The sequence below is a fragment of the Balaenoptera borealis genome (genome assembly GCF_965194805.1).
Source record: "Balaenoptera borealis genome assembly, chromosome: 18".
In the NCBI taxonomy this organism is placed as follows: Eukaryota; Metazoa; Chordata; class Mammalia; order Artiodactyla; family Balaenopteridae; genus Balaenoptera; species Balaenoptera borealis.
Genome location: NC_138877.1, coordinates 52,906,159 through 52,933,374, shown reverse-complemented (window position 1 = coordinate 52,933,374; position 27,216 = coordinate 52,906,159). Strand labels below are relative to the sequence as shown.

The following is a 27,216-nucleotide window of genomic DNA, read 5'->3' as shown; positions in this document are numbered from 1 at the left end:
GGAGAACAAAAAGTCCACTATTGCCCCAAAGGCCGTGCTTGGGTTTATTCCCTTGTGCAAAAGAAAAAAAAAAAAAAAAGTTAAGTTAACTGTCAAGAGCAACTTCCCACAAAACAAAGCTCAAGAGAGAAGATTCAAAAGAGACAAGTCAAGTGTATTGCTTCTGTGTCTCTACAGTTACAGAAAGAGTAGAGACAAGCTGCATAATTAGGATAACCTGTCCCCAAAAGAATACCCCAATAACCTCATTTATCTTAAATGTCTACAAAATCATTGTAAAAAAATAAATTATCGAAAGAATGACCTCAGCCTTCCAATCATAGATGGAGTCTTACTTGTACGTCAGCTGTTTTTGGTCCTCCCTGGTTCTTATTTTACATGATTATGTAAAGACTTTATTTTTTCTTTTTTAGCTCATCTACTCTAAAGTATCTTTTAAAATACAAAATCAAGTAAGCTCTTTCTTTCTCTTCTTTAAATTTTTAAAAAATTTTATTGCTGTGTTTAGAATCAGGAAAATCTCTATCCATAATTTGTACCAGGGAACACAAAGTGTGCAGAAAACCATGGCCAAATGACGTGGGTGGGTAAGTATTCCAGAGAGTGGTAGATGGTGGAGGGATGACCTTCTCCACCCCAAGAAAGCCTCTGACCACCCTTGTCTACAACGAACTTCCAGAGTTAGAAGGGAGTAACATTGGGAAGCAAGGAAACAAAGCAAACAAATAAGCAAAACAAGTGGTCCTTTACCATATGCTAACATTATATTCAGGGCCTGCCTGCTTTATCTAGGTGTCAACTTTTTCATTATTTCATTTTATCGTTAGATGCAAAATGGTATAGCCCAAACCAGCCGTGAAAAGATAATCAGGAGATACAACCTCTGGCATTACTATTATATGTCCTCAGCCTAGTCATCTCTCATTTATTTAATCACTCATCATTCAGTAGTTACTTATCACGTGTGTAATATTTTCCAAACACCATGCTGGCTGCTGGCTCCAAAAGCCTTCCGCGTTTAAGATTTCTTTCAAAGAAGGTGGTACAGGTGATTCCTTACGTATCAATTTCAGTGATTTGTCCTCTGAGACCCTGCTACCGTGACCATACTTGTTTGGATTAGGAATTGGCAGTTGATCCAAATGCAGCCATCTATTTGCCTTCCAGCAACTTATAAGAAACAGCCCAAATGCTTGTCTATACTGGATAATACCCAACTGAACCATTGTAAGAATCTCTCGGGGAGGTTAAATGTCGGATATACAGAGAGGAGAACAGGCGGTAGAGCAAAGCAGAAGGCAAGAAGGCGGGATACAACTTTATGCACGGCCGTGGGAACAGATTCCATGCCTCGGTATACACGGTGAGTAGAGTGAAGAGACTGGAGAATTGATAGCAGAAGAAGTAGAGATCTTGGTGAAGAATAACTAATACCTGCTGCCAGGAGGGGAAGAACCATGATAGCGTGGAGACATCGGAGAAGTAAGGGGCAGAAGAGAGCAAGGTTAATCTAGAAAGTTAGACAGAGGCAAGATCATACCAAGCCTTGAAGGTCATTTTAATGATTTGGGTCTTAATCCCAAGAACAGCGGGAAGCTGTCAAAGATTCCAATAAGGAGAGGCAAGCTGAGATGTGCATTTAAACTGACAACTGTGACGGTCACGTGGGAGTTAATGGGAAGGGCTCACAGTGGAAAGACCAGGTCGGAAGCTTCTGTAGGAATCCAGGGGAGAGTTGGTGACGGCTTGGACCAGGAGGCTGGCCAGTATCCTAAACATGCAGGGCTTCAAGGTGCGAAAAACATTTAATTCATCTCTGCATTTATAATGTGTGGCACAGGCCTGGCACCTAGTAAATACTCAGGAAATTGTCGTTCAATGAATGGAGATAACTTTTCCAAAGTAAGTGGACAGTAATAGTTCAACGTTTCCTCTTCCACATTGAATCGACCCTAAATGAGAGAAGTCTCATGACGGAATTTCTGGTACTATGTGCTACTCTCTCAGCGGAGATATTTGAGAGTAAGGGAAAACTTTAGCCCCCTGATATGACCCCATTAAAGGTCTCTCTGTCCAAGAGGCAGAAAAGAATAGTGGTTAAGATCATAGGTTCTGGAGTCGAAGAACCCAAATTAGTCTCCTAATTCACCAATTTCTCATTGTGTTAAAATAGGTATACTATTAAACCCCTCTCTGTCTCCACTTCTTCATTTGTACAATGGAAATATTAACTGAATTAAAGCCTACCTCGAAGGATTATTGTGAGGATTAAATATGTCAATCATTTATCACAAGATGACATACAGGAAGAGCTCAATAACCATTATTATTATTATTATTATTCTCACCTAGACTGTGAACTTCTCAGAGGGGAGCACTCTTTATTAGGAGATAGGGCCTGTGACATATTAGCTACTCAACAAACCTGTGTAGTTGACTTTGCACCCTGATACATCATCCTGAACGTGAGGATTTCATTTCAGCATGTTTCTTTCCAAGCCATCTTTTTTAAGCAGGTCTCCTAACATCTTTTGTATCCTGAAAGGGAACATTCTTCTCGCCCTGTAATTATCAGCCTTTCCATCCCCTTCCTCTTTTCCTGTTCCAAACAAAATTATTCAGTCTGCTTACCCTTCCCCCCACAAATCCTGCCATTTCAAAGTTAATTGCTTCTACTTCTATTATACACCTGCCTTGCTTTATTCTGTCTATTAAAGTTGCTTTCTTGTAAGTAGATTGTATCTATTCCACTTGTCCCCTATCCCTTATTAATGAACTTCCTAGCCCTGGCATCAGTTGAGAGTTATCCTTCAACCCAGGCTTCTGAAACCAGTCTCCAAATTCTTTGCTGCTTAGGTGATTGCTTTTGGCATCCTCCTTGCTAATTCACCTTTGTTAATTCACCTCTGAAGACATCCCGTCCTTACAGAGTGCAGGAGGGAATTATTCCTCCAATTTTTTTTTTAACTGCTCTTTCTTTGGAGTTGGTTTTATTTTCTCCTCCCTTTGAATGTCTAGTAATCTGCATCTTCCAGCTAGAATTGCACATTGTCTATACCTCTGGCAGGTAAAGAAGAGAATAGCCTCACCTCCAGGCATTCTTCCAAAAGGCATCAAATAAAAGCCCACCCAACTCTGTCCCTCTGGTTACCTCTGAGCATAGGCTGGTTTCCTTCATGAAGATTAATTCTGCCTTTTCCAATTTTTGTGCTCTGCTGGCATTCCTTACCTTCTATATCTTAATGCTGTGTGGGTTGATTGTTCTCCTCAACTGTACTCTTAACACTGATTATATCTACTTATTCTGAACCTAGTTTCATGGTTCATTTGCAAACTATTTATCTCTCTACCCACCCCGACAATCTCTTGGATTTCTTTACACAATTCTTAAATGAGCTTCTTGAGATTTTGTTTGTTTGAATCATGTTTTTATGTGGGGACTCCTTTTTGTTTTGTTTTGTTGTTAACTCTTACTGGTATTTCTCTAGGGGTGGTTACTGGGGAGGGTTACATTTTCCAAGCTCTGTGTTTTTGGCTGCATTTCTGCCTTCACCCCTAAGCGGTCCACTTAGTCAGTCACTCGACTCATAATCAATTATGTTCAAATTTGTCTCTTTATTTGCTGCTGGTTCAGTGAGAGGGAGGGTTACTGGATTGAGAATTCAAAAACCTTAGGGTTGAAAGAACCTTAATCTGGCCCAAAATTCTCTCCAAAATCATGTTTTCCTGACTGCATTCAGATACTCCAAGTGACAAGAAGCTCACTGCTCTACAGGCAATACCTTCCACTTTTAGACATTACCATGTTGTACAGAGTACTTCCTAATCACTAAGTAAAATCCACCTGGCTATAATTTTCACATGTGTGGACCACTTTTGCCCTCCAAGTTTCAACGCACTACATTGACTCATCATTTTCCATGAGTATTTCAGGTATTTAACAATAGGTGTCCCAAGTCCTTGATTACTACCCTTTTCCAGGCCAATTATCCCAGATTGCTTCAACCATTGATCAAGTGTGTTGGCCCCATCTCCCTTCCCCTCTCCTATAGAGTCCTTGCCCGTGAGTGCCCCCTTCTGATCCCTTCTGACCAGGAACCGAGTGCAGTGTTCCCCAAGGATCCAACCAGCTCAGACCATGGTGCAAGGATGAGCACTTCATTATTTTAATTAGCCTAAGATCATGTTAGCTTTTGAACGTCTTTACTTTTTAGCGACTCATAAAATGTTTAATTTCTAATTTCTATAAGAATTACTTCTGAATCAGATGCCTTCTACTCGAGAATAGCACAGCTAATTTTTGGAACCTAAATATAAGGCTTTGAACTTAGACCCACTAAGCCGCGTTTTGTGAATCTCAGGCCTTCTTTTCAACTTTTCCATTTTTAAAAAAAATTCCAGCTCTAGTATTCAACAGAGTTACTCTGCCTCCACTTTTCTTCAGCTGTAAATTAGATAACTACTTCTCCTCCTATACCATAATACAAATCACTGGGGAAAATGTCAGACTAAGGGTCACCAGAGAATCCCACATAAAGTTGATTATCACGGAAACAACCATCACTCTTTAGGTCTACCGCTATTCAGGAGCTATAACTCTCTGGAATGCATAGTAATGCCCTCATTTCTTCAGGTGGTATACAAAAATAGTATCTGCATCATGTTTATGATAACAGCTAACATATACTGCGAGTCTTTCAGGGCTAGGTATTTTTCTAAGAGGTTTGTGTGCATTAGCTCATTTAGTCTTTGTAATAACTCTATGAAGTAGGCCATGTTATTATTCCCATTTTACCCATAAAGAAACTAGGACATAGAGCAATTAAGATGCTCAGTCAGACAGTGGTGGCAGAGGGATTTCAACTTAGTTCACAAAAACTCCAGAGCCTGTCCGCCTAACCCTTCATTGAGATTTTATCAAATGACATGCAAAAAATACAGACTTTTTATGATTCTCCTGATTAACCCACCTAGTGCTTTCCAAAATAAGAAATGCAACTGGTTTAATGTGGATTCAAAGTGAATCTAAGTGAAAGAGAATGTGGTTTTTAGTGATCACAACTTCTTTGTAAATCATCACAAACCACATCTGCAGTAATCCAGAGCTATCGCTTTGTTGGGAGTAGAAACCAAGTTCACAGCTCTCTAACCTCAGGGTTTATGTTTGTTGCATCTTTTTACGCTCCACATGACGTGTGCAGTACAGCTACCCTGACAGCTTATTGACCGTGCTTCAGAGGCCATATTTCCTTGGTTACCCTAAAAAATAATAGAACAGTTTAAATATTTAGCCTATCACTCTTCTAATCAGCTCACCTTTCTTGAACTTCAGTTCTGTTTTAACCTTGACACCTATGACCCTCAGTTGCAGAACATCTCTCAGATTAAAAAAAAAAAAATCAGAAAAACACCAGAAGTTGAGTATTTCTAGTCTCTTGCTGTCATCTGCAAACCTTACAGCATCTTTTCCTCGTAGTGGGCCTTTCTCCATTGCCCTGGAGGTTATAGTGAAGAATGTCAGTACAGCGGGACATCTACTTTCCTGCTCCAAATATGGCTGAAGGGAAGATTTTATCAAGGCATATAGCATGCTGGAATGTTTCAGGGACAGAATATAGTTCCACCCAAATATCATACACAATCCCTGTAGGAGAAGATGACGTTATGCGGAGTCCAGCTGCACTGACACAGTTCACCGCGAACGGCTTGACCAGAGTGGGAGCGGCCACGGCCATCAGAACCCACAGACAGTGATACAGAGCCCGAGGGAATCAGGGAAGTTGAGGGTTCACAGTCACTGGCAGAAGAAAGAATGGGAACTAAAGAAATGAAATATGAGACGATAAGGACCAAAGAAAAGAAGACGAAATGGGGAGAAAGTGATCCCTATGGGCTGGGGTAATTAGCGTGGGTCATGGGTGTCTTTTAACAGTCAGCTGGCTTGCCTTTCCAGCTCAGCTCCCAACGTTTCCCTCCCATGACCCTAGGGTACACCCAAAGCTAAATGTTACCCTCACCTGAGCATCCTGGGCGGCACATCATGACATCGTGACCCTTTGCCTTTGTTCAGAGTTAAAGAAGATTAAGCAAGGAGAGTGTTTGGTGCTGTGCCTAGAATATAGTAGTTGTGCGGTTTTCATTATTAGTTATTTTCTCTGTGGTTCAGTGACACTCAACAGAAGGAAAAACTCACTTTTGCTTTAAACACAGACCAGTTTTAAGGGCCTTGCAGAAAACGGCTGGGATGGGAAAATCCAAGATTGACCTTCGAATGACCTTGAGCAGTGGTCTGAGTATATAGACAGAGCTGAAGCAGGCAGCCGACCTAAAGTTCCTCGACATTTATTTCATGTTTAGTATGTATATTCCAAAAGTATGCCTCTATGAGCCATCGAACACAAACATAAATTCTTTTTCAAAAACCACACATTTAAGCCAGGATGTAGTTAGTGCTCACTGTAGATGCAAGGACCCCTCCACTGCTGCACCCCACCCTCAATACATTTCCAGAGAAGATTCATTAAAAATGTATTTTTTTTTTTTTAATAAAGCAAACACTTTCGAAAAAGAACTGCGTTGGCGGTAATCTAGCAACACGAGTTGTGCATTGGGCTTGACCTTTTGAATAGCGGTTAGTGAGAGAATGCGTAGCTCATGGTTTACAGAAAAGTATTGAGAAGAGTGCTGTTCACATACTGCTACTAAAACAACAGAAGTCGTTTTTGTCTCTAGATGTTTCAGGACAAATTGAATCCAAAAGAAATAAAGAAGGGGAATGTTTTTCCTGGCTGCCTCTCTCGTGGCTCTCAGCATCCTGGCTTGGTGGGTGCAGAATCACGTGACAATCTTTTTGAGATGGAGAACATAGGAATAGCCCTTTCTCAGACTGTGCTTGCGATCTGTAAATTCCAGCCAAGCCAGATTTCATTCTCCCTCTCCAAAACTGTTGCCAGGCATTAACACTGAAAGAATTATACTGCAGAGACTTTTTAAAGACATCAATGACAAACATCTTTTATCAGCCAAACAAATTCAACTACCAGAAATATTTTGTGTGAAACATATATAAAAACCCACAGTGGTTTTGCGTGGTGTGTACGGGTCAAACTTCTTTATGTGCCAAGGTAGAATATGATGAATGAAACACAACTTTTCACAATACACCGCATTTTTTTCTCATGCTTCCTCTGTGAAGGATTGTGAATGTTAAAGCCCAGCAAGGGAGAACCAGCAGCCAAAACAGAATTCAGGGTCATTCTCGCTGACAACATTGTGAAGTTACTGAGGGAACGGCAAGATGAAGCTTTCAGCTTTTTTCAGTGTCTAGGAGAAAATATTTAGAAGTAAATTGTGCTTGGGGAAAGTTTTGTTAGCTTCAAAATCAAGGGAGAGTCAGGATGCAATTAGGCTGAAGGAAAGAATTGCATCTGAGATCCCTAAAGGGTGAAGCTGAATTTTCAAAGCCACTAATCAGAAAGGGAAACAGCCTTAGAAACACAGGGTCTGTGAAGAAATGTGTTATGTACAAGATGATCCCAAATTCTTTAATTAATCTACTTCCTACCAGCTACAGGTACCTGGAAAATTTGGTCAAGCTAATAAAAATGACTGGCTGTCACAGGAGAATTTCCATATATGGAAATCCCAAGTCATGTTCAATATTGGACCAAAATTAGTAGAAAAGTTTCTAGATCTTCTGTAGGAACCCCTCTGTGTCCAAACAGAAGGAAAAACAGGATCATAGGGATAGGTGACATCCTTTGACTGGAAACTGAGGACACATGCTTTGTCCTGTCCTCCATACGCTAAGGAGTCCATATATGAAAGTATAATACCCAGACCTTCCCTGAGATTCTCTCTGAGAAGAGCTAGCAAGCATCTCAAATTGAACATGTCTAAAGCTAAACTCATTCATCACCTTTCCTGCCAATTCTGCTCCTCTTTTTATGTCCTCTGCCTCAGCAAAGATCTACTCTGTTTATCCAAGCTAGAAACCTTTTTCTTTCTGAACACCTTGTATCCAGTTCTCATCAAGTCCTACTGATTTTACTTCCCAGACATCTTTTACAACTATACATACCTTTTCTTTCCAGTGCCACTACCCTAGTTTAAATCAAAATCCTCTTCTGTTCAGACCACTGAAATGGTCTTTTAGCTGGTCTTTCTGTCTCTTGTCATGACTCTTCCCCACCTCCACCCTCCATCCATAGTCCTATCCTGCAGCCAGCATGATTCTGAGAAAATGCAACCATTCAAAAAGAATTCCTTACCATTGTAGACACTGGTCTGGGAACTCCAGAAGCCAAAATTAGATACTGACTCGAAATTATAAACTGCTAAATTATGATTCCAATCAAAATAACAAACTCACTAGGTCTCTTGTGTAAAAGGCAAGGCACTGACTGGAAAAATAGGGCATCTGTACATTTGGAATAGGACTGGCTATCTACAAGAGTTCAGAGGACTTAAAGAACACTCCAACCCATATGTTAGTGCTTCTTATTTGTTAATTTCCTTTAAGACCTTCTTCTCATTGTTGCCAATTGGATGGCCAGCCCTGGACCTCAGCGTGGTCCAAAAGATAAAGCATGGCAACCAAGTAAGGAGCTACTCCCAGACAGAATGACAGCAATTCTCTAATTTATATTTTTAAAAATCTGGGGGAAATAATGTCATACATTTTGAAGATGTTCAACCAAAGAGGATAGAACATAACTTTGGATAGGGTGGCAACCACCAATGATAAAAGTGTAATCGCCATAGTGTCTGAATTCAGTATGCTTGCATAGGCAGCTGGGTACAGTTCAAATCAGTTGCTGGGCTAGCTAACTCAAACCAAGATTAAGCACAGGATTGTACTAGGTGATAGCACAAGGCCAGAAAATCCTTATGTTTATGTGGAAGGGGGCCTTAAAGGACTTAGAGGACTTCTGGATTCCCAAACTAGATTGGAATGCTCAACTCACTTTCTCATCAGTCCCTCAAGAGGGCCCAAAAGATGCCCTTCTCCTTTACCATAAGGAAAAGACTGGGAGGGTAGCAATCCAGCCTTTTTAATGCACTTAATAACTGAGTTTAGTGCTGGGACTGTTGATTGTATTCATTTGAAATGCAGAAGAGAAGTAGGAAGAAGAGTGGGTATAATCATAAAAATAGGCAGAGCGCCTAATTTGGAAATCAGATCTCAGAAAATGATCTGACCTGCAGATGTGTCCTACTGTGGCCATTTGATCTCGGGGATGTAGGTATTAAGTTGATGGCCTTATGTGACAGGCAGAACCTCTAGTTGTGACAAACGGAGGCCCCTCTAGAGAGTCCTGGCACCTTCCCAAGTGCCAAACCCTAGTCAGTCCTCAAGCTCAGAGCAGCTTGCATAAAAGAAAGGCTGGGCAGCTCCAAGGGTTAGCTCTCTTTTACCACCACACTGTTATACTGTGAATCTTGTTCCCGTCCTTTACCCAGACAAGGAAATCCTGAAAAATTGTGATTTCTTTTGGATACTGCCTCTAAGGTAGCACTGAGACCTGGGGTCTCAGAATGAAACTTATGGGTTTCACTTGTCAGACTTCCTTTTGGCTGGGTGTTAACACTGATCTCCCTTGTCCTTGCAGCAGGTATAGGGAGACTCAAACATATCCTGTGATCATTGCCCTAGTTTCCAGTGTCTAGATGAAATGGATGGATATCCTCAATAACTGCCAGAATCCCCACAGTGGCCTTTAGCCCTTAAAGTAATGGCTTAGTGGAATTCATTGGTTCAACTCCTCCCTACACAATGAGTACATGAAGCAATACTGCTCCCTGAGAGACGTTGAAGAGATTCGTGCAATTAAAAAGCCTCTGAATGGGCAGGCACGTTGCTTGTTATCAGATTATCACTGAATTGCCCAGTTTAGCCTGGCTTAGAGGTGACGTGGGCACATACTAGGTGAAAGGAGAGTGCTATGTGATGCAAGTTTTTTCCAAGGCTAACCCTGAAATACAGTGGGGTACAGAGTAATCTTCAGTGCACATTTCATTCTCCACTTTGCCTAGAAGAACAGGTCCAAGGACATGAACTCCTTTGATTCCTAGGAAGTCGCTACTGATCCGGTTCCATGACCAAGAACTTGGAAAGAGACGTATTGGGAGCTGGCGACTAGAAATGTTGAGAAAGGGCTATGTGAATAGACTTCTTGGAATGGGTTCAAGGCCTGAAATTATGGTACATCATGGCAAGTTTCTCTAGAGCACACTCCCTGCAGAAGAAGGTCCAGCTAAGGTAGAATAGCCAGCTGTTAATGTTCTCACCTCCTTTGTGTTCCAGTAGTGAGACTGGAGCATATCCTGTGGTCGTTTCCCTGGATGCTCAGTGAGAACAAGATGGGCCATTTGGTGGGTGGTGGTCGTCCTCCTCCTCCAGGCAGCCCAGGGCTTTCTCAGTGGAGTCACAGGGAAGGAAGCCACATGGGCTCTCCCGGATATATCTCCCATCACCAAGGCTGATAAGGCCACTTCTACAGCTAAGGGCCCAAACTGACACTAGGAAAATGATCGAGATCCCACAGCACATTTCAAGGAAACCAGCCAGAAAACCAGCTAGTGGCAGTTCCATTTCCCTGAACCCCTAAATTGCAGCAGTTTGTCCTTGTTGAAGTAGAGGCTTGTTCTCCGTGTTATATTGTTGGAAGACGTTTTCCTTCTCTTTACTCTTTCTCTTTATTCACATCCTATTAAGTATAGAGGATGTAATTGGTGGGTAAATTTAACTGTTCTTCTTGTAGGTTAAAAAATAATATAGTCTCATGATAGAACTAGAAGTGGAATGAAATATGATCTTTGCCTCAGTGAGCATCTGATGAGGGTAGGGAGATAAAATGAACACCAGAAAAAAAGAACATAACAATAAAAATATACAAGGATGCAGGAAGATTGCTCATGAAATAATTGCTTCCAGAAGGAGAGCTTACTGAGGATCTGAGAACTCTAGAAAGGGCCAGTGGGCTGGTGCAACAACCTGAGCTTGGTGGAGGGATATTTATATGAACGGAATGAAGCTGGACAGCAGCCATGAGGGCGAAGTGGCAAGAAGAAGGTATAAGCAGGGAGAAGTGAGGAGAACACATCGGTGATTGTGCATAGATCCAAACTTTGGGTGGGCAGGTTTCCATCTGGACACAGACTCAACTCTAAGACCCAGAATGTCCCTGGATCTTTTCTTTGTTCAGGAAGTATGTTTGCAAAATCATCATGTTATCTGAAACATGTTTTAGTATACTTTAAAAATGCATTCTTTCCTTTTCTGCCCTTTAATACCACGTAATCTATTTCAAGTCCTCTAGATTCCTAAGGAAAATGTCTTTGTCACTCTCAGCTGCTAATACTCTTTCATAAAGAGGAGGTTTTATTCAAACCTGATAAAAATGCAAAAGAACAAACAATAACGTTCTGCATTCCATTGCATTTCCTTTCACCCAAAGTTCTTAAAGCACTTTGAAAATATTAATTATATCTCTGAATAGCTGTAATATAACTCTACCATCATCTCTTTTTTTAACCAATGAGAATAAAGCACAGAGCAATATAACTATTGACTCAAGTAAATGAGGTCCCAGAATCCAGGCTAAGAGCCAATACATCACTTTACAAACCAGGCCATGAAAAGGAAAAGAAACTAAGGATATAGGTCTTGCAGATTAAAAGAGGCAGATTCTTTTCTCCTTCTTAGAACATAAAAGATCTATTCAATTCTCAGTACTTTTTTCATCTGTGAAATAGGCATAATAACTTTCAATGACCTTGGAACGCGTGTACAACACTTAAGACACTTTGAGGGAGGGCAGAAAAGGAAGCTTTTCTATTTTCCAAAATTATTTTTCTTTTGCTGACAAGCATTTTTTACCAACAAGACAAATTTTGGCAAGATATATTTTTCCCCAATAAAAAGGAAATGAGCCTCATTTGCCTGAACTAGAAACACAAATGGTCTCTTTAGCCATTGCTTCTAGCTATAATTTAAAGTCAGCTCACACCCTCTAATTTCCAGGAGAATTGATAGAGAGAGGATTTAAAGCCCCAACTAACTCCGCTATGGAAATGTTTCCTTTGCATCCAGCGTTCCTGAGCGTTTTAATCCAGCTTTGTTTACAGAGCTTTCTTGAGTTTCCAGAACAGCGTTTCACAGTTGGCAGCAGGCAGCAGGGTAGATAAACTTTCCGCTATAACAGCATTTCCTCCCAGCAATTACAGTGTTAAATTATGAGCAAACAAGTTCTTTTTAAAATAAAGAACTCTACCAAAGTGACCACTTAATTAAGAGCATTCAAATCCCTTGATGCCTTGGTTAATTCACCTGCACCCTTTTCTGACCTAAAATAAGCCATCTAATCCAAAACATGAGATATTTTTTCCTGGGCCAATGAAGCCACAATTTGTCACTCAGGTCATTTAGTGCCACATATTGCCATAAGTCTCCCTAATGCAGTGCAAAGTCATGGCTATGACATGTAGGGTTTCTGGGTAGCCAATTTTAATGAGGAATAAATAATTTCTCCTGTTCAGCTAATACCTGTTGGTGTAGAAAGGTAATCCAAATGTCACTGCCCCATCTCTTTCCTGTAGAAAAAGAATAATGGGCAACATCTGCTTTGAATATGTTCCCTGGGGGCAAAGGCTCGAGGTCTCTTTTCTAATCAAGAATGATCTCTGATGGGCTTCCCTGGTGGCGCAGTGGTTGAGAATCCTCCTGCCAGTGCAGGGGACACCGGTTCCAGCCCTGGTCCGGGAAGATCCCACATGCTGTGGAACAACTAAGCCCGTGTGCCGCAACTACTGAGCCCGTGCGTCGCAACTACTGAAGCCCGTGCACCTAGAGCTTGTGCTCCGCAACAAGAAAAGCCACCGCAATGAGAAGTCTGCGTACCGCAACGAAGAGTAGCCCCCGCTCACTGAAACTAGAGAAAGCCCATGCACAGCAACAAAGACCCAACTCAGCCAAAAATAAATAAATAAATAAAAGAATGATCTCTGAGAGCTGAGGCTGTGTACCCCCAAGAGTTACAGTGTTACTAAAAAAAAAACAAAAAACAAAAAAAAAAACAGGAAGTTCTGGGAATAAAAGACTGCACCATCATTACTGCTTACATGTGTTCACATCTCTGCTCAAAAAAGGTAGAAAAGTATCCAGAGGAGGAAACCGCATAACAAATGTGTTTCTTGCCCCTCTTTAATAAACACTGGGGATAAGAGGAAATTTTAGAGATCGTTTTGGTTCCTTCCAGCTTTAGCTTTGTCCACAGAGCTGGTGGGAACCTGGGCGGGATGCTCAAAAATGGACGAATTGGGGCTTCCCTTGTGGCGCAGTGGTTGAGAGTCTGCCTGCTAACGCAGGGGACGCGGGTTCGAGCCCTGGTCTGGGAGGATCCCACATGCCGCGGAGCAACTAGGCCCGTGAGCCACAACTACTGAGCCTGCGCGTCTGGAGCCTGTGCTCCGCAACGAGAGGCCACGATAGTGAGAGGCCCGCGCACCGCGATGAAGAATGGCCCCCGCTCGCCGCAACTAGAGAAAGCCCTAGCACAGAAACGAAGACCCAACATAGCAATCAATCAATCGATCAATCAATACATCTTTAAAAAAAAAAAAAGGACGAATTGACAATCTAGCCTCTGTAAAGAACCCCAAGCCGCATCTTATCCAAGTTGCCTTTGTGCCCTGCTCAGCACCTGTGACGCCAGGGGACACGGTGTCAGAGCCTGATGCCGGTCCCCACCTGCACCCATCAGCTTGCTTCCAATGGGGACCAGGCTTTTCCCACTTATCAGAAGGCTGAAGGCTTGTTTTGGTTTCTTGGCTTCTTTCTTTGCTGAGATGTCTGGATATTTAATTTTTCTCCTTTTGGGAGCATATACCCAGATTTCTCTAGATTCAGAAACAGAAAAATAAACTCAGTTACAAAATGAAGGAACATAACATGACACTCTCTGGGCCTTTGGCATCTGCTTTTTCCTGTTGCGTTTTTAATTTGGTCATTCCTCTGTACAAATTTGCAATGCACCAATGTTTAAAGTAAACAAATAAAAATAAGGCCTTCTTTTAAATACTAAGTCACCAACTATAATATGCAGCTCTCTTTAAGAAAAACATATATTACATATGCAAAGAACATGAAGCCAAGACTTCGTGTTTGTGTAAAAACAGAGATGTGGACTTCCCTGGTGGTCCAGTGGCTAAGACTCTGCGCTCCCAATGCAGGGGGCCCAAGGTCAGGGCCAGGTTTGATCCCTGGTCAGGAAACTAGATCCCACATGCCACAACTAAGAGTTCACATGCTGCAACTAAAGATCCCACATGCCACAACTGAAGATCCCGCATGCTGCAATGAAGATCCTGCATGTGGCAATGAAGACCTGGAGCAGCCAAATGAAAAAATCAATATTAAAATGAAAAACTAAATATTAAAAAAAATTTTTTTTAATTAAACAAATAAATAAAATAAAAACAGAGACGTGGTCAGTTGTTTAAACTGATAAGGAATTAACAAGAAAAAAAATGAAAAGAGCTTTGTTCTGTCCTCTTTACTTTAGATTCCATTATTCATTGAGGACCTGTATTAGTCAGCGTTATCTAGGTTAGGTTGCAATAAAAACATTAAAAAAAAAAAAAAAAAAAAAGCTAAATCTCATTGGCTTGCACAAGGAAGTTTACTTGTTTTGTTTTTTTTAATTTATTTTTTTACATCACACTTGTAGTTCAGATGGTTGCCCTGGGTGCTCCCCATGGTACCAAGCTAACTCTCTGACCCCTGTACTATAAGGACGTCCCTATAACACTTGCATCAGTAGGATCAGTAGGGTGCTGTAGGAACAGATCTCAGTGCCACTGGTTCCACACTGAATCTTTTTTGGGGACATTATGGTTAAATGAAGAACTTTTCCCTTAAGGCCATCAATTGAAAGTCATTCATAAAAACTAAATTTCAAAAGTAATTGGGGAAATGATGGCAGGGATGGTTGCTAATTATCTCATAAAAGTACTATTTCTTCTATGATTATCTATGAATTTATCATGTGATCTTTAAATTGTATGTGGCCAATGCAAAACACTGACCACTCCTTTATGTTATACTTTTCTTTGGATCCTGCTTTCTGTTTTTTAATTTTTTAAAAAATTACCTTAAAAATTTTTTTTTTCTGATAGGGTGTTTCTTATTGATATATAACATATTTATTGGTGTACTCTATTATATGTGATATATATTTATCTATATATTTATCTATATAAATATGTATGTTTCTAACATGAGGAAAACATAGCATTTCTCTATTCTAGCTTCCCAAAGTTTCTTAATTTTATTTCTACTTTTATGTGTTCCTAATTAACAACAACAACTACAAAAATCACACTTTGCTTAAGCAGCCTCAAATTCCATGGCCTCTTCACATAAGTAAATGTAAAATTTTTTTTAAAAAACTAAATAAGTATCTGATAAAGTAAAAATGAGCATCATGGGGGAAAAAAATGAAAATATGACGTCACTGCAGCCTCATCTTGAACTGGGCTGCATGTCCTTTGAGAAGTCCATGTAGAATGCCAATATGTACTCATGTTCAGAGAAGTCTTTTACATTTTGAAATTCTGTCCTTGGCTGCTCTGAGAAGGATCTGTGGACAAGCATAGGCACCTTTTCTCTTTACCATCATCTGGGCGCTGCACCAGTTACCATGAAGTTCATCCACAGATGTTCCTGGTTTTTTGGTTCGTTTCATTGTTCTTTGTTTTTTCTTTTCCTCCTCATGATAGCAACATGCTATAGTGAACAGAACATGAGTTCTGGAATAAGGCAGGCCAGAGTTCAAAACTCTGTTCCATCTCTGAGATATAGGCCAGTTACTCACCCACTCAGATTATTTCTTCACTCACAAAATAAGAGTAGCTCTTGTGATTCAAAGGCACATTCACAGATCTTATAAGTCTTAAACTGAAGTCTTATAATGTAACTTTGAGAACATCTTCATATACTTTCTGGAGTCCAAGCCCAGGTAATCCTACACCAACTGAGGCAGTGCTGTCTCTATACCAATCTGAAGAATGTATTTTAGGAACCTAGCTGTGACAATCCTGGGCCCACTGGAATCAACCATATGATGTTGGACAAAGTGTGGGAAATGCTGATTTGAGAGGCACTGGGACAGTAAAGGATGACTGAAGACTGACATGCTTCACCTGTGTGTGTTTCCATTTGATTAGCAACCAACTTCCTTACAAAGGGGAAGATGTTTGACTCATTCCCAGGTAGAGATGGAATCATCCCATCTGCCCAGATCCAAGTCTGTTCCACCCTAACCTAGCTCTACACTGTCAACACTGACATCTTTATACCTACATAGGGTCCATCCTGAGAGAAGAAGACCCCAACATGAGTGTGGATGAAACTTCTGCCCCTACTTCTCTAGGAAGTCTCCAGAATGAGGAGACTGTCACAGGATGATCATCAAGGCTGCAGAGGGTGCATGGAGGAGCCTTGAATAAATGCACGATGATACACTCCTCAGTTTATAGGAGAGCTGAACATAAGGAAGTGGCCGCAGGTCCTTTGGGGGGAGGAACTGAGGTGAAGTTACTACGTACAATTGCCTTGTTGTTGCAATGCCATTTTCACTGGGATTCAACCTCTCCTTCAGTCAGTGGCTCTGAGTATGAGAACTTGGCTCAAGTTCGGAAACTAAGAGATCTTGATTTTTTTTAGGGGCAACTGCTCTCAGCCTCCTGGTCTCCCGTTCTCCCATGATTTTTTTTTTTTTTGGCTTTTTTTTTTTTTTTAACATGAGTTGAGTAATATTCTTGTTGGCTGCCCATCTATCTTTCCCATAGAAAAGCACAGTGTTCTTTTAATCATTTCCATAACTCTCTGGCCCTGTGTGCCACTCTGACCTAGATGCTCATTTTGAAAATTGTAGTCGCTTTACTGCTGACAGATAAGCACAGCCACCTGGCTTTTATTATACTGAGATCTTTTTATCCTCATTGCTCTCAGAGAGTCCTGTTTTGTAACAGCATCTCCCACCATCAGCCTTGGCTTATAGAGGACAGTCATCCCTGACCTTTTCAACAATACGGGTGTCCCTCTTTCCAATGTCCTCAGGGCCCTCCTATGTAACTTGTTGAGCTGGTGGGTTTCGTGTCCTTATATAATATATCCACTCTTCCATGCCCATCTCCCTACCACTGTCTGCCGTGGTAGTTCGGACATTTCTACTTGAGTTAATGTGTGCCATTGCTTTATCAAAGCTTTCAAAATCCATTCTATTAGTGTGTTAGCACCATCTCTCACCTTTGCTAGGTGTTTAATCCCTATGATGAGAAAGTGCTCCTGTATTGATACATTCTTCCTTATCTATCTTTATGTCCCTCCCCCACTGATCTAAGTCCCTCAGAATCTAGGCCCACTAAGATCTTGATTGTACATATTAGCCTAGAGTTTATTTCTCCCTTAGCAGGCCCAACTTTTTCCCAGTTACTGGTCCAGGACAAGGGGGCCAACTGGTAGACCCTGTGGAGGCTGCATGCTATCTTGAAGGGCAGAAGCCTCTGAATTTTCTTCAAGCAATGAGGGGAGTGTTAGTCTTTAACAGGAAGGAGTAACAAGTTATTCAATCCCAAAGGCACAGGGGAATCTCAGGATTCAAGGTTCTTTGAGTGTAACAACCCAGATTTCCCTATATTGGAATCAGGACCTCTTCTTCCCAATCAGAGCACTGACCTTGGCATAGTAGACTTGGCCTAAGTGAGAATTGAATTTCTCTAGAGCTGTACCACTCTTCTAATTAAGTCCTGGGCCTAAGCCTTAGCTTTTGTTTTTTTAGTTATAAAAGATGAGAGTCTCCATAAGCTGCCAAGGAGGCCCTCTGGCTTTTAGACTTTACCTTAAATGCATGATTAATCACCCTCAGCTTTTCATTGTCTTTCTTCGATGCATCAATAACAACTAGCCAGAGCCATCTGATTCTATAATCTTTGTAATTACTTCTTATACCAAACCTCTCACATGCCTGAGGTATAACACCCCACCAGTTATCTGTGTAGTCCCTCCCTCTGATATCCCATCCCAATTCACAGACAAGGAAAGTTTTTAAAAGTATATTACAACCATATGTCAGTGTCCATCAGTGCTCTGTGTTCTACCAGTTATGTGGTCCTTATTGTCAGTCATCCAGTCAGCAAGGAATCTTATAGAAATAAAAAAAGATTATAAAGGAATACTATGAACAACTGTATACCAATAAATTAGAAAATTTAGATGAAGTGCCTCAGTTCCTGGAAAGACACAAACTACCAAAACCTACTCAAGAAGAAATAGACAATCTGAGAGATCTATAACAAGCAAAGAGATTGAATTAGTAACTGAAAATCTATCCACAAAGAAAAGCCCAGGGACAGATGGTTTCACTGGTGAATTCTACCATACATTTAAGGAAGAATTAACATCAATTTTTCACAAATTCTTCCAAAAAAAAAAAAAAAGAGGTGGGAACACTTTCTAATTCATTTTATGAGTAAGTATTACCCTGATACCAAAACCAGACAAAGATACTACAAGAAAACTACACACCCATATCTTTTATGAATAAAGACACAGAAATCCTCAATAAAATACTAGCAAACCAAATCCAGCAACATATTAAAAAAATTATACACCCCGACCAGATGGGATTTATACCAGGAATGCAAGATTGGTTTAACATCTGAAAATCAATTGATGTAATATACCATATCAACAGAATGAAAAGCAAAAACTACATATTTCAATAGATGAAGAAAAAGCACTTGACAAAATCCAACACCTTTCATGATGAAAACATTCAACAACTAGAAATAGAATGGAACTTCCTCAACCTGACAAAGGGCATGTAGGAAAAACCCAGAGTTAATACCATACTTAATGGTGAAAGACTAGAGGCTTTCCCCTGAGATCATGAAGAAGACAGGATGTCCACTCTCACCACTGCTATTCAACTTTGTACTTGTGGTTCTAGCCAGGGCAATTTGTCAAGGAAAAGAAATAAAAGCACCCAGAAGAAGATAGATGTAAAACTATCTCTATTTGCAGATAACACATTCTTGTACATAGAAAATCCTAAAGAATCCACTAAGAAACGAGTAGAACTAACAAATGAGCTCAGTAAGCTTGCAGGATACAAGATCAAGATACAAAAATCAATTGTATTTCTATACACTAGCAAAAAACAATCCAAAAATGAAATTAAAAAACAATTCCATTAACAAGAACTTCAAAAATAATAAAATACTTAAGAATAAATTTAACAAAGAATTTCAAAACTTACACTCTGAAAACTACAAAATATTGTTGAAAGAAATTTTAAAAGATCTAAATAAGTGGAAAAACGCCCCACGTTCATGGATCGGCTGACTTAATATCATTAAGATGGCAGCCTTCCCCAGTTAATCTGTAGATTCAATTCAGTCTCCGTCAGAATCCCAGCTGGGTTTTTTGTAGAAACTGAAAAGCTGATTCTAAAATTTTTTATGTGATTGCAAGGGACCCAGAATAGCCAAAGCAGTTTTGAAACAGCAGAATGAAGTTGGAGGATACACACTTGTTAATGTCAAAACTTCATGCAAAGCAATGGTAATCAAGACAGTCTGCTGCTGACATAAAGGCAGACATAGATCAATGGAATAGAATCGAGAATTCAGAAATAAAGCCATGTGCTTCAAGTCAACTGAATGTTGCCAAAACCAGGTAAGGAAATGGAAAGGAACAAATCTGTACCATATGACATAAAATAGGTCAGGCAAAGCCTGACAATAGGAAACAATAGAATTGTTTCATAGTTGTGACCAGCTCTGGGCTCAGTTTCATCTGCTTGGAATTCCAGCAGGACATTCTAAGATGGCAAAGAGTCCCAGCTGTGACAAGAGTTGGGACACTCTTTCTATGTGGCCAGCACTCATGCTTTATCACCAACAAGATATACTAGTTATTTTGGTTTTGCAGAAGCAAAGGATAATACTTTCCATCTGGCCTTCTGGGTTGTAAAGAAACCAATTCTCCTCCTTTTGGCATCAGTGTATGTGAAGTGAGACCCCCTGAAGAAGAAAGGATGGTAGGAATAGCTTAAGTCTTCCTGTTGATAAAAGAAAGCACCAAGCTCATTCCTTCCCTGGTAAAGTTAACTAAGTCCTAATCAACAATAAGAAAGCGTACCCCCTTTCAGAACCTTGGCCTCGGCTTGCTTTTGGCCTTAGGAAAACTTTACCTTTTTAGAAACAGAAGGCAGAGCAGCCACTTCTGCAGTCTCTCAGCCCCTCAGCTGAGGTTCAGTGTCAGAAAATTCTCTTGTTTTAATCAGCAAAAGAGCTATCTTTCTTCTGCTGTTAATGATTTTTTAGCACTGTTTGAACTCAATATTGTTTTTAACAGGAAATAAGATAAAAAGAAGGATCAAATCATACAGAGAAGCGGAAAGTGATTTTTACTTTACAACTCTCAGTATTCATACCACTTTCCCTGGGAGAGTTTAATTCCAAGTGCCACTAAGTTATTTTCCAGTAGAAAATGACAGCAGCCTGTCTGAGGAGAAAAAGGGAACAAACTACATTAATATATCACCTCCCCTGCTCCCAAACTCTGCCTGCCTTCCTCCTACAAGTGTGTCTGTCCAAGAAGCTAAGAGAGGGCATTTGTGGCTAAAATGTACTCTTATAGTTTGCAAGAAGCATTCTTTACATTCTTTACATTTTAAATACATCAGGGTCGGAGGAGACAAAAGAAGGAGCTGCCCTTTATTATATGGGGTGGATAATAATGGACAAGGCAAAAAACAAGAGGACTTCCATGTCATTTTTTACCTCACTTCTCCATGGAGTGGTCAATTTTAGTCCGATGACCAGTGCAGGGGGTGGAAGTCTTCCAAAAAAGAAGAAAATTGGATCCAGAACTTCTGCAACTTAAAATGCTCTCAAGTCAATAGGCAGAAATGGTTGGAGGTTTTTAAGGCTCTGCCAATTAGTATTTTAGAAAACTCAGGGAGACTGTGTGAAACACTCTTAAATCTGACACTACCAAGTCACCAACATAACAATCCCAGACTTCTTTAAAACGTTATCAAATGATCCCAGTGTCGGAACTAAAGAGACCACGAGGAGCAAAATAATAACGACCAAGTAGATGGTCTTCAATCCCACTCTGTCTAGCCTCCAGGAAGTGGGAAATAATAGAGATATTTTGGCCCCAGGAAGTTCCCCACCTAAGCCTTTCAAATAAAATCTTAGTGCTAGATTTTATGACAACAGAGTACTGCCGTAGGTGAGTTGATAGTGTCCTGAATCCCATGGTGGCCACAAAAAATGGCCTTGAGGGCAGACTGAGAAGATTCTGTTTACCTTGGAGAACATGCACTTAGCAGGTCCCTCTTTCCCTGTTTTTCCAAGGTTGGATGTGAGAGACACTATTGTGGGAGGTTCACTTATAAGCTCCCAAATAACATAGCCTGCTGTTCCCAACTAAGCCTCCCGTTCATTGGTTCATGTCTTATCACCCTAAACCCCAGCCACACTGGCCCATCAGCCTGGGTGTGTGAGCTACCACCAAAGGCTGGGAACCACGTGCATGCTGTGTGATGATTTTGCACACTTTGGGGATGACTTTCAGGAGACAGGGAGTAGTGGACACAAAAGTAGATCTCTCTTGGATCAGAAGAGGGGAGTTCGTAGATTCCCCAGGGACAAGAAGAGTGGGGTAAAATGAATGCTTGAGTTTACCTAAGCCATGATCAGCACAACAGCTGGCAAGACATGGTGATCAAGAGCACAGACCCTGGAGACAGAATCTTCTGGGTTTGAATCTCTGCTGGGCGGTTAATAAGGTCTGTGCCCAGAGCCCCCCATGTCCAGCTTCTCTGCACCACAGTCCCTCAGATACAAAATGGGGGTAATAGAGCCTACCTCACAAGTCTGTTTTGAGGATTAAACATAACACTGTATATAAAAGCACAGTATAGGACACAGCCCTTAGTAGATGCTCAATAATTGTTATTACCATGACAATCCCATTACATGGGGGACACTATTTTTAAAAATTTCCCAATCCTTCCTGCTCTAAATCCTCCTTTGCAAAGCACATTCTGGGTTTTAAATAGTTTTCATATACAAGGGTTAGAAGCTGCCCTTCTTACCTGGCAGACGTCCCCTTTTGGTGCCCATCTGCTTCCACCATCCTCTCAAGGTTTCTGGCCTAAAACTCTCAGATCAGATTTGAAGAAAAAAGTAAAAAGGGAATTCTTTCCCTCCTTTTCAAACCTATGAAGATGAATTGCTAATTCCTTCTCTTAGGAAATAAGGCAAAGTATGTTCAGTAATTAGTTGGAGGACAAAGCATGCTTGTCAAATTAGGCAAAGCAGATGTTCTCTTGGAGGAGTGACAAAAGAAAACTGGTGAGGGAGGAACAAGACAAGGGAGAGCAGGGCTGTCAGTCTGTAGAGAATGCAGGGCAGTGTGATCCTGCCTCAATGCTCATCCATCGAGGAGCACCGTCCAGAATGTCGACCTTCCATGTGGTCTCCACTCCCCAGACTGCCTCTACACGCAGCCCCCTGGACTCTATATGGGGGGGTTCTTCAAATCCTAACCTTGGAGAAAAACGCTGCAACTCTGAGCTCAATGCATTTGACTGCCATGCACCACGTTTGTGCCTTAGCTCCTAACACTGGTCTCAGCCAAGTTCCAAATTAAAGTCCCACAAAGTCCCACTCTTTTGGGATTAGACCCTTAAGTGAACACATTTTGGTATTGTTCTTCTCATGTAGAGAAATTGCATAGTAACGGAAGAGAAGATGAATATATGGGTGGGCAAAAACTTTAAGTGCCTATAAATATCTCATGTATTTGGCATATTTAATCTTCATAAAATACTAAAGTTGGGATTGTTTCCTACATTTTATGGACAAGAAAGAGGCTCAATTCAGACTCATCAAGAGAAAAAGGGAGAAGGCCCAAATCAATAAATCAGAAATGAAAAAGGAGAAGTTACAACAGACACCACAGAAATACAAAGGATCGTAAGAGACTACTATGAACAACTATATGTCAATAAAGTGGATAACCTAGAAGAAATGGACAGATTCTTAGAAAGGTACAATCTCCCAAGACTGAACTAAGAAGAAGTAGAAAATATGAACAATTACCAGGAATGAAATTGAATCAGTATTTTTAAAACTCCCAACAAATAAAAGTCCAGGACCAATTGGCTTCACAGGTGAATTCTACCAAACATTTAAAAAAGAGTTAACACCTATTCTTCTGAAACTATTCCAAAACATTGCTGAGGAAGGTACACTTCCGAACTCATTCAATGAGGCCACCATCAGCCTGATACCAAAACCAGACAAAGATATCACAAACAAACACACACATACACACACACATACACACAAACTATAGGCCAGTATCACTGAGGAACATAGATGCAAAAATCCTCAACAAAGTACTAGCAAACTGAATCCAGCAATACATAAAAGGACCATACACCATGATCAAGTGGGATTTATCCCAGGGATGCAAGGATTTTTCAATATGGGCAAATCAATCAACTTGATAAACCACATTAGCAAATTGAAGAATAAAAAACCAGATGATCATCTCAAAAGATGCAGAAAAAGCTTTTGATAAAATTCAACTTCTGCTTATGATAAAAACTCTCCAGAAAGCAGACATAGAGGAAACATATCTCAACATAATAAAGGCCATATATGACAAACCCACAGCTAATATACTCAACAGTGAAAAGTTGAAAGCATTTCCTCTAAGATCAGGAACAAGACAAGGCTGTCCACTGTCACCACTTTTATTCAACATAGGTTTGGAAGTCCTAGTCACAGTAACCAGAGAAGAAAAAGAAATAAAAGAAATCCAAATTGGAAAGGAAGAAGTAAAACTGTCACTGTTTGCAGATGACATGATACTGTGCATAAAAAATCCTACGGATGGCGCAAGAAAACTACTAGAGCTCATCAATGAATTCAGTAAAGTTGCAGGATACAAAATTAATATACTTAAATTTGTTGCATTTCTATACACCAACAACAAACTATCAGAAAGAGAAAGTAAAGAAACAATCCCATTTACCATTGCATCAGAACAAATAAAATGCCTAGGAATAAACCTACCTGAGGAGGCAATAGGTCTATACTCAGAAAACTATAAGATGCTGATGAAAGAAATTGAAGACAACACAAACAGATGGAAAGATATACTGTGTTCTTGGCTTGGAAGAATCAAAACTGTTGAAATGACCATACTACCCAAGGCAATGTACAGATTCAGTGCAATCCCTATCAAAATACCAATGTCATTTTTCACTGAACTAGAGCAAATAATTTTAAAATTTGTATGGAGACACAAAAGACCCCGAATAGCCAAAATAATCTTGTGAAAGAAGAACTGGCTTCAGACTATACTACAAAGCTACAGTAATCAAAACTGTATGGAACTGGCACAAAAACAGACACATAGATCAATGGAACAGCATAGACAGCCTAGAAATAAACCCACGCACTTATGGTCAATTAATCTATGACAAAGGAGGCAAGATATACAATAGAGAAAAGAGAGTCTCTTCAATAAGTGGTGCTGGAAAAACTGGACAGCTACATGTAAAACAATGAGATTAGAGCATTTCCTCACACCATATAAAAAAATAAACTCAAAATGGATTAAAAACCTAAATGTAAGACCAAATACTCTAAAACTCCTAGAGGAAAACATAGGCAGAACACTCTTTGACATAAGTCACAGCAAAATCTTCAGATCTGTCTCCTAAAGTAAAGGAAATAAAAGCAAAAATAAACAAATGGGACCTAATTATATTTCAAAGCTTTTACATAGCAAAGGAAATCATCAACAAAATGAAAAGGCAACCCATTGCCTGGAAGAAAATATTTGCAAATAATATGACCGATAAGGGATTAATATCCAAAATATATAAACAGCTTGTACAACTCAACATCAAAAAAACAAATAGCCCAGAATAGGCAAAAGAACTGAATAGACATTTTTCCAAAGAGGAAATGCAGATGGCCAATAGACACGTGAAAAGATACACAACATTGCTAATCATCAGGGAAATGCAAATCAAAACCACAATGAAATACCACCTCACACCTTTCAGAATGTCTATCATCAAAAAGAACACAAATAACAATTGTTGGTGAGGATGTGGAGAAAAGGGAACCCTCCTACACTGTTGATGGGAATGTAAATTGGTACAGCGACTGTGGAAAACAGTATGGAAGTTTCTCAAAAAACTAAAAATAGAACTACCATATGACCCAGCAATTCCACTCCTGGGTATATATCCAAAAAAAACCCAAAAACACTAATTCAGAAAGATACATGCACCCCAATGTTCATAGCAGCATTATTTACAATTGCCAAGATATGGAAACAACCTAAGCGTCCATCAGTGAATGAATGGATAAAGAAGATGTGGTATATATACAATGGAATACTACTCAGCCATAGAAAAGATTGAAATTTTGCCATTTGCAGCAACATGGGTGGACTTGGAGGGCATCATGCTAAGTGAAATAGGTCAGACAGAGAAAGACAAATACTGTATGATATCACTTATATGTGGAATCTAAATAATACAACAAACTAGTGAATAAAACAAAAAAGAAGCAGACTCACAGATACAGAGAATAAACTAGTGGTTACCTGTGTGGGGTTGTGCTGGGGGAGTAATATAGGGGAGGGGGAGTGGAAGATACGAATTATTGGGTATAAGATAGGTCAAGGATGTATTCTACAACATGGGGGAATATAGCCAATATTTTTCAATAACTGTAAATGGAAAGTTACCTTTAAAAATTGTTTAAAAATTTTTTTAATTAAATGATAATTTTAAAAAGGAAACACAAAAGAGGCTCACTGAGAGGTAAAGGCAGGCTTCAAATGCCGGGCTCCAAATCCTATCTGGTGCTTGTCACCACACTGATTTGACTCCCTGTGGTATTACTGCAAACTGGGTATCCTTAGCCTCTTTCTAGCACTTTTATGAGCTTTTTCTCACTTAAAAAGTTTAGAGATTGGAATAAATCACCTCAAAGTTACTTCCCAGCTCTGTCACTTATTAAAAGGAAGGGCCTTCCTGTAATGGCGAGGCCTGAGGATAACAGGATTCTTTCAACGTTTGGAAACACCCAGCCCCCTCACTCAGGGTGGGAGACAAAGCTGGGATCCGTGGGGAAGCTGGTCGTGGGCTGAGAAACCAGGCAAGTGTGAATTCTAATCCCGGTGCTGACATTGACTTCCTCCTAATCCTCGCAGTCACTTTGTTTCTGGGTTTCCATCTCTGCAACAAGGTTAATAGGACTCATCAATCGCCCAGGAGGTGTTCACGTCTGCCCTGCGTTTGCAAGGAGCTAAAACCTCATTTCTGAATGCTTGTGGCTGTCTTACATGGAGGAACCCTCAGAAACAAAAATCAGGAATGCTGGAGGGCAAGTTGTTGAAAACCGCATTTAAAAAAATAGCATGTGTGAACCTGCTCAATGATCTCAAATCTAAAACTCATTTTAAGAAGCAGGAGTTCCATTATTTGTTCAGCTATTAGGGAAAAATTTTTGCAGCTAGAGTCCAGCCTAGGAGAAGACACATAGGAAAAAAGTTCTGGAATAATACCAGACATTTTGGAGCTCACACTCACAAAAGCAATGTACTCTAATCTCTTTCTTTTCTTCCTTTTTTTTTTTTTAAAAATATTATCTTTACCAACAGAATGACAGACTGAGTTGGAACACAGGATAGTCGTTTACATCCTCATTTAAATGGTTGACTTTTTACCCTGAAGAAACATTCTGGAAGAAGTAGAATCATCCAGAACTTGCTCAAAGTTTCAAATGGGTAGAAATAGCTGAACATAGCAGGAAATCCCCAGATTGTATGCTTGTCTGTGAGGTGAAACAATTTGCCGGGTGAGCTTCATCTTGTCATGCCTTTTGTAGATGAATATATACAAAACACACACACACATTCAGAGCATACAGCTTTTATCAAAAAGTTTTTCCTACCCTGCTGTGATGGGGCGCCTGCCGTGGAGAGTCGGGGGAAGAGAGTGGGTCAGCCAGCTGTGCACCTGCATCTGTAATTCCTCCGACCTGCACATTCAAGGGAAGAGAAATTTCCTAATGTCTCTCTCCGTACCTTCTCATTATCCT

The 27,216-nt window shown here is 40.3% G+C and overlaps 1 protein-coding gene across 12 annotated transcripts in view; it reads right to left on the bottom strand.

Annotated features, from left to right (window-relative positions):
• The window catches only part of LOC309615920 (uncharacterized protein), a 402,693-nt gene that overhangs the window by 170,855 nt on the left and 204,622 nt on the right, over positions 1 to 27,216 (bottom strand). For 7 of the 12 annotated variants that reach the window (XM_082366005.1, XM_082366010.1, XM_082366008.1 and 4 more), the window contains one exon: positions 27,070 to 27,156. In XM_082366005.1, coding sequence (XP_082222131.1) covers positions 27,070 to 27,156 — 87 coding nt within the window. Of the gene's footprint in view, positions 1 to 883; positions 27,157 to 27,216 lie in introns of those variants that run through there. The other 5 variants (XR_014237134.1, XR_014237135.1, XR_014237136.1 and 2 more) reach the window with 3 other exon arrangements.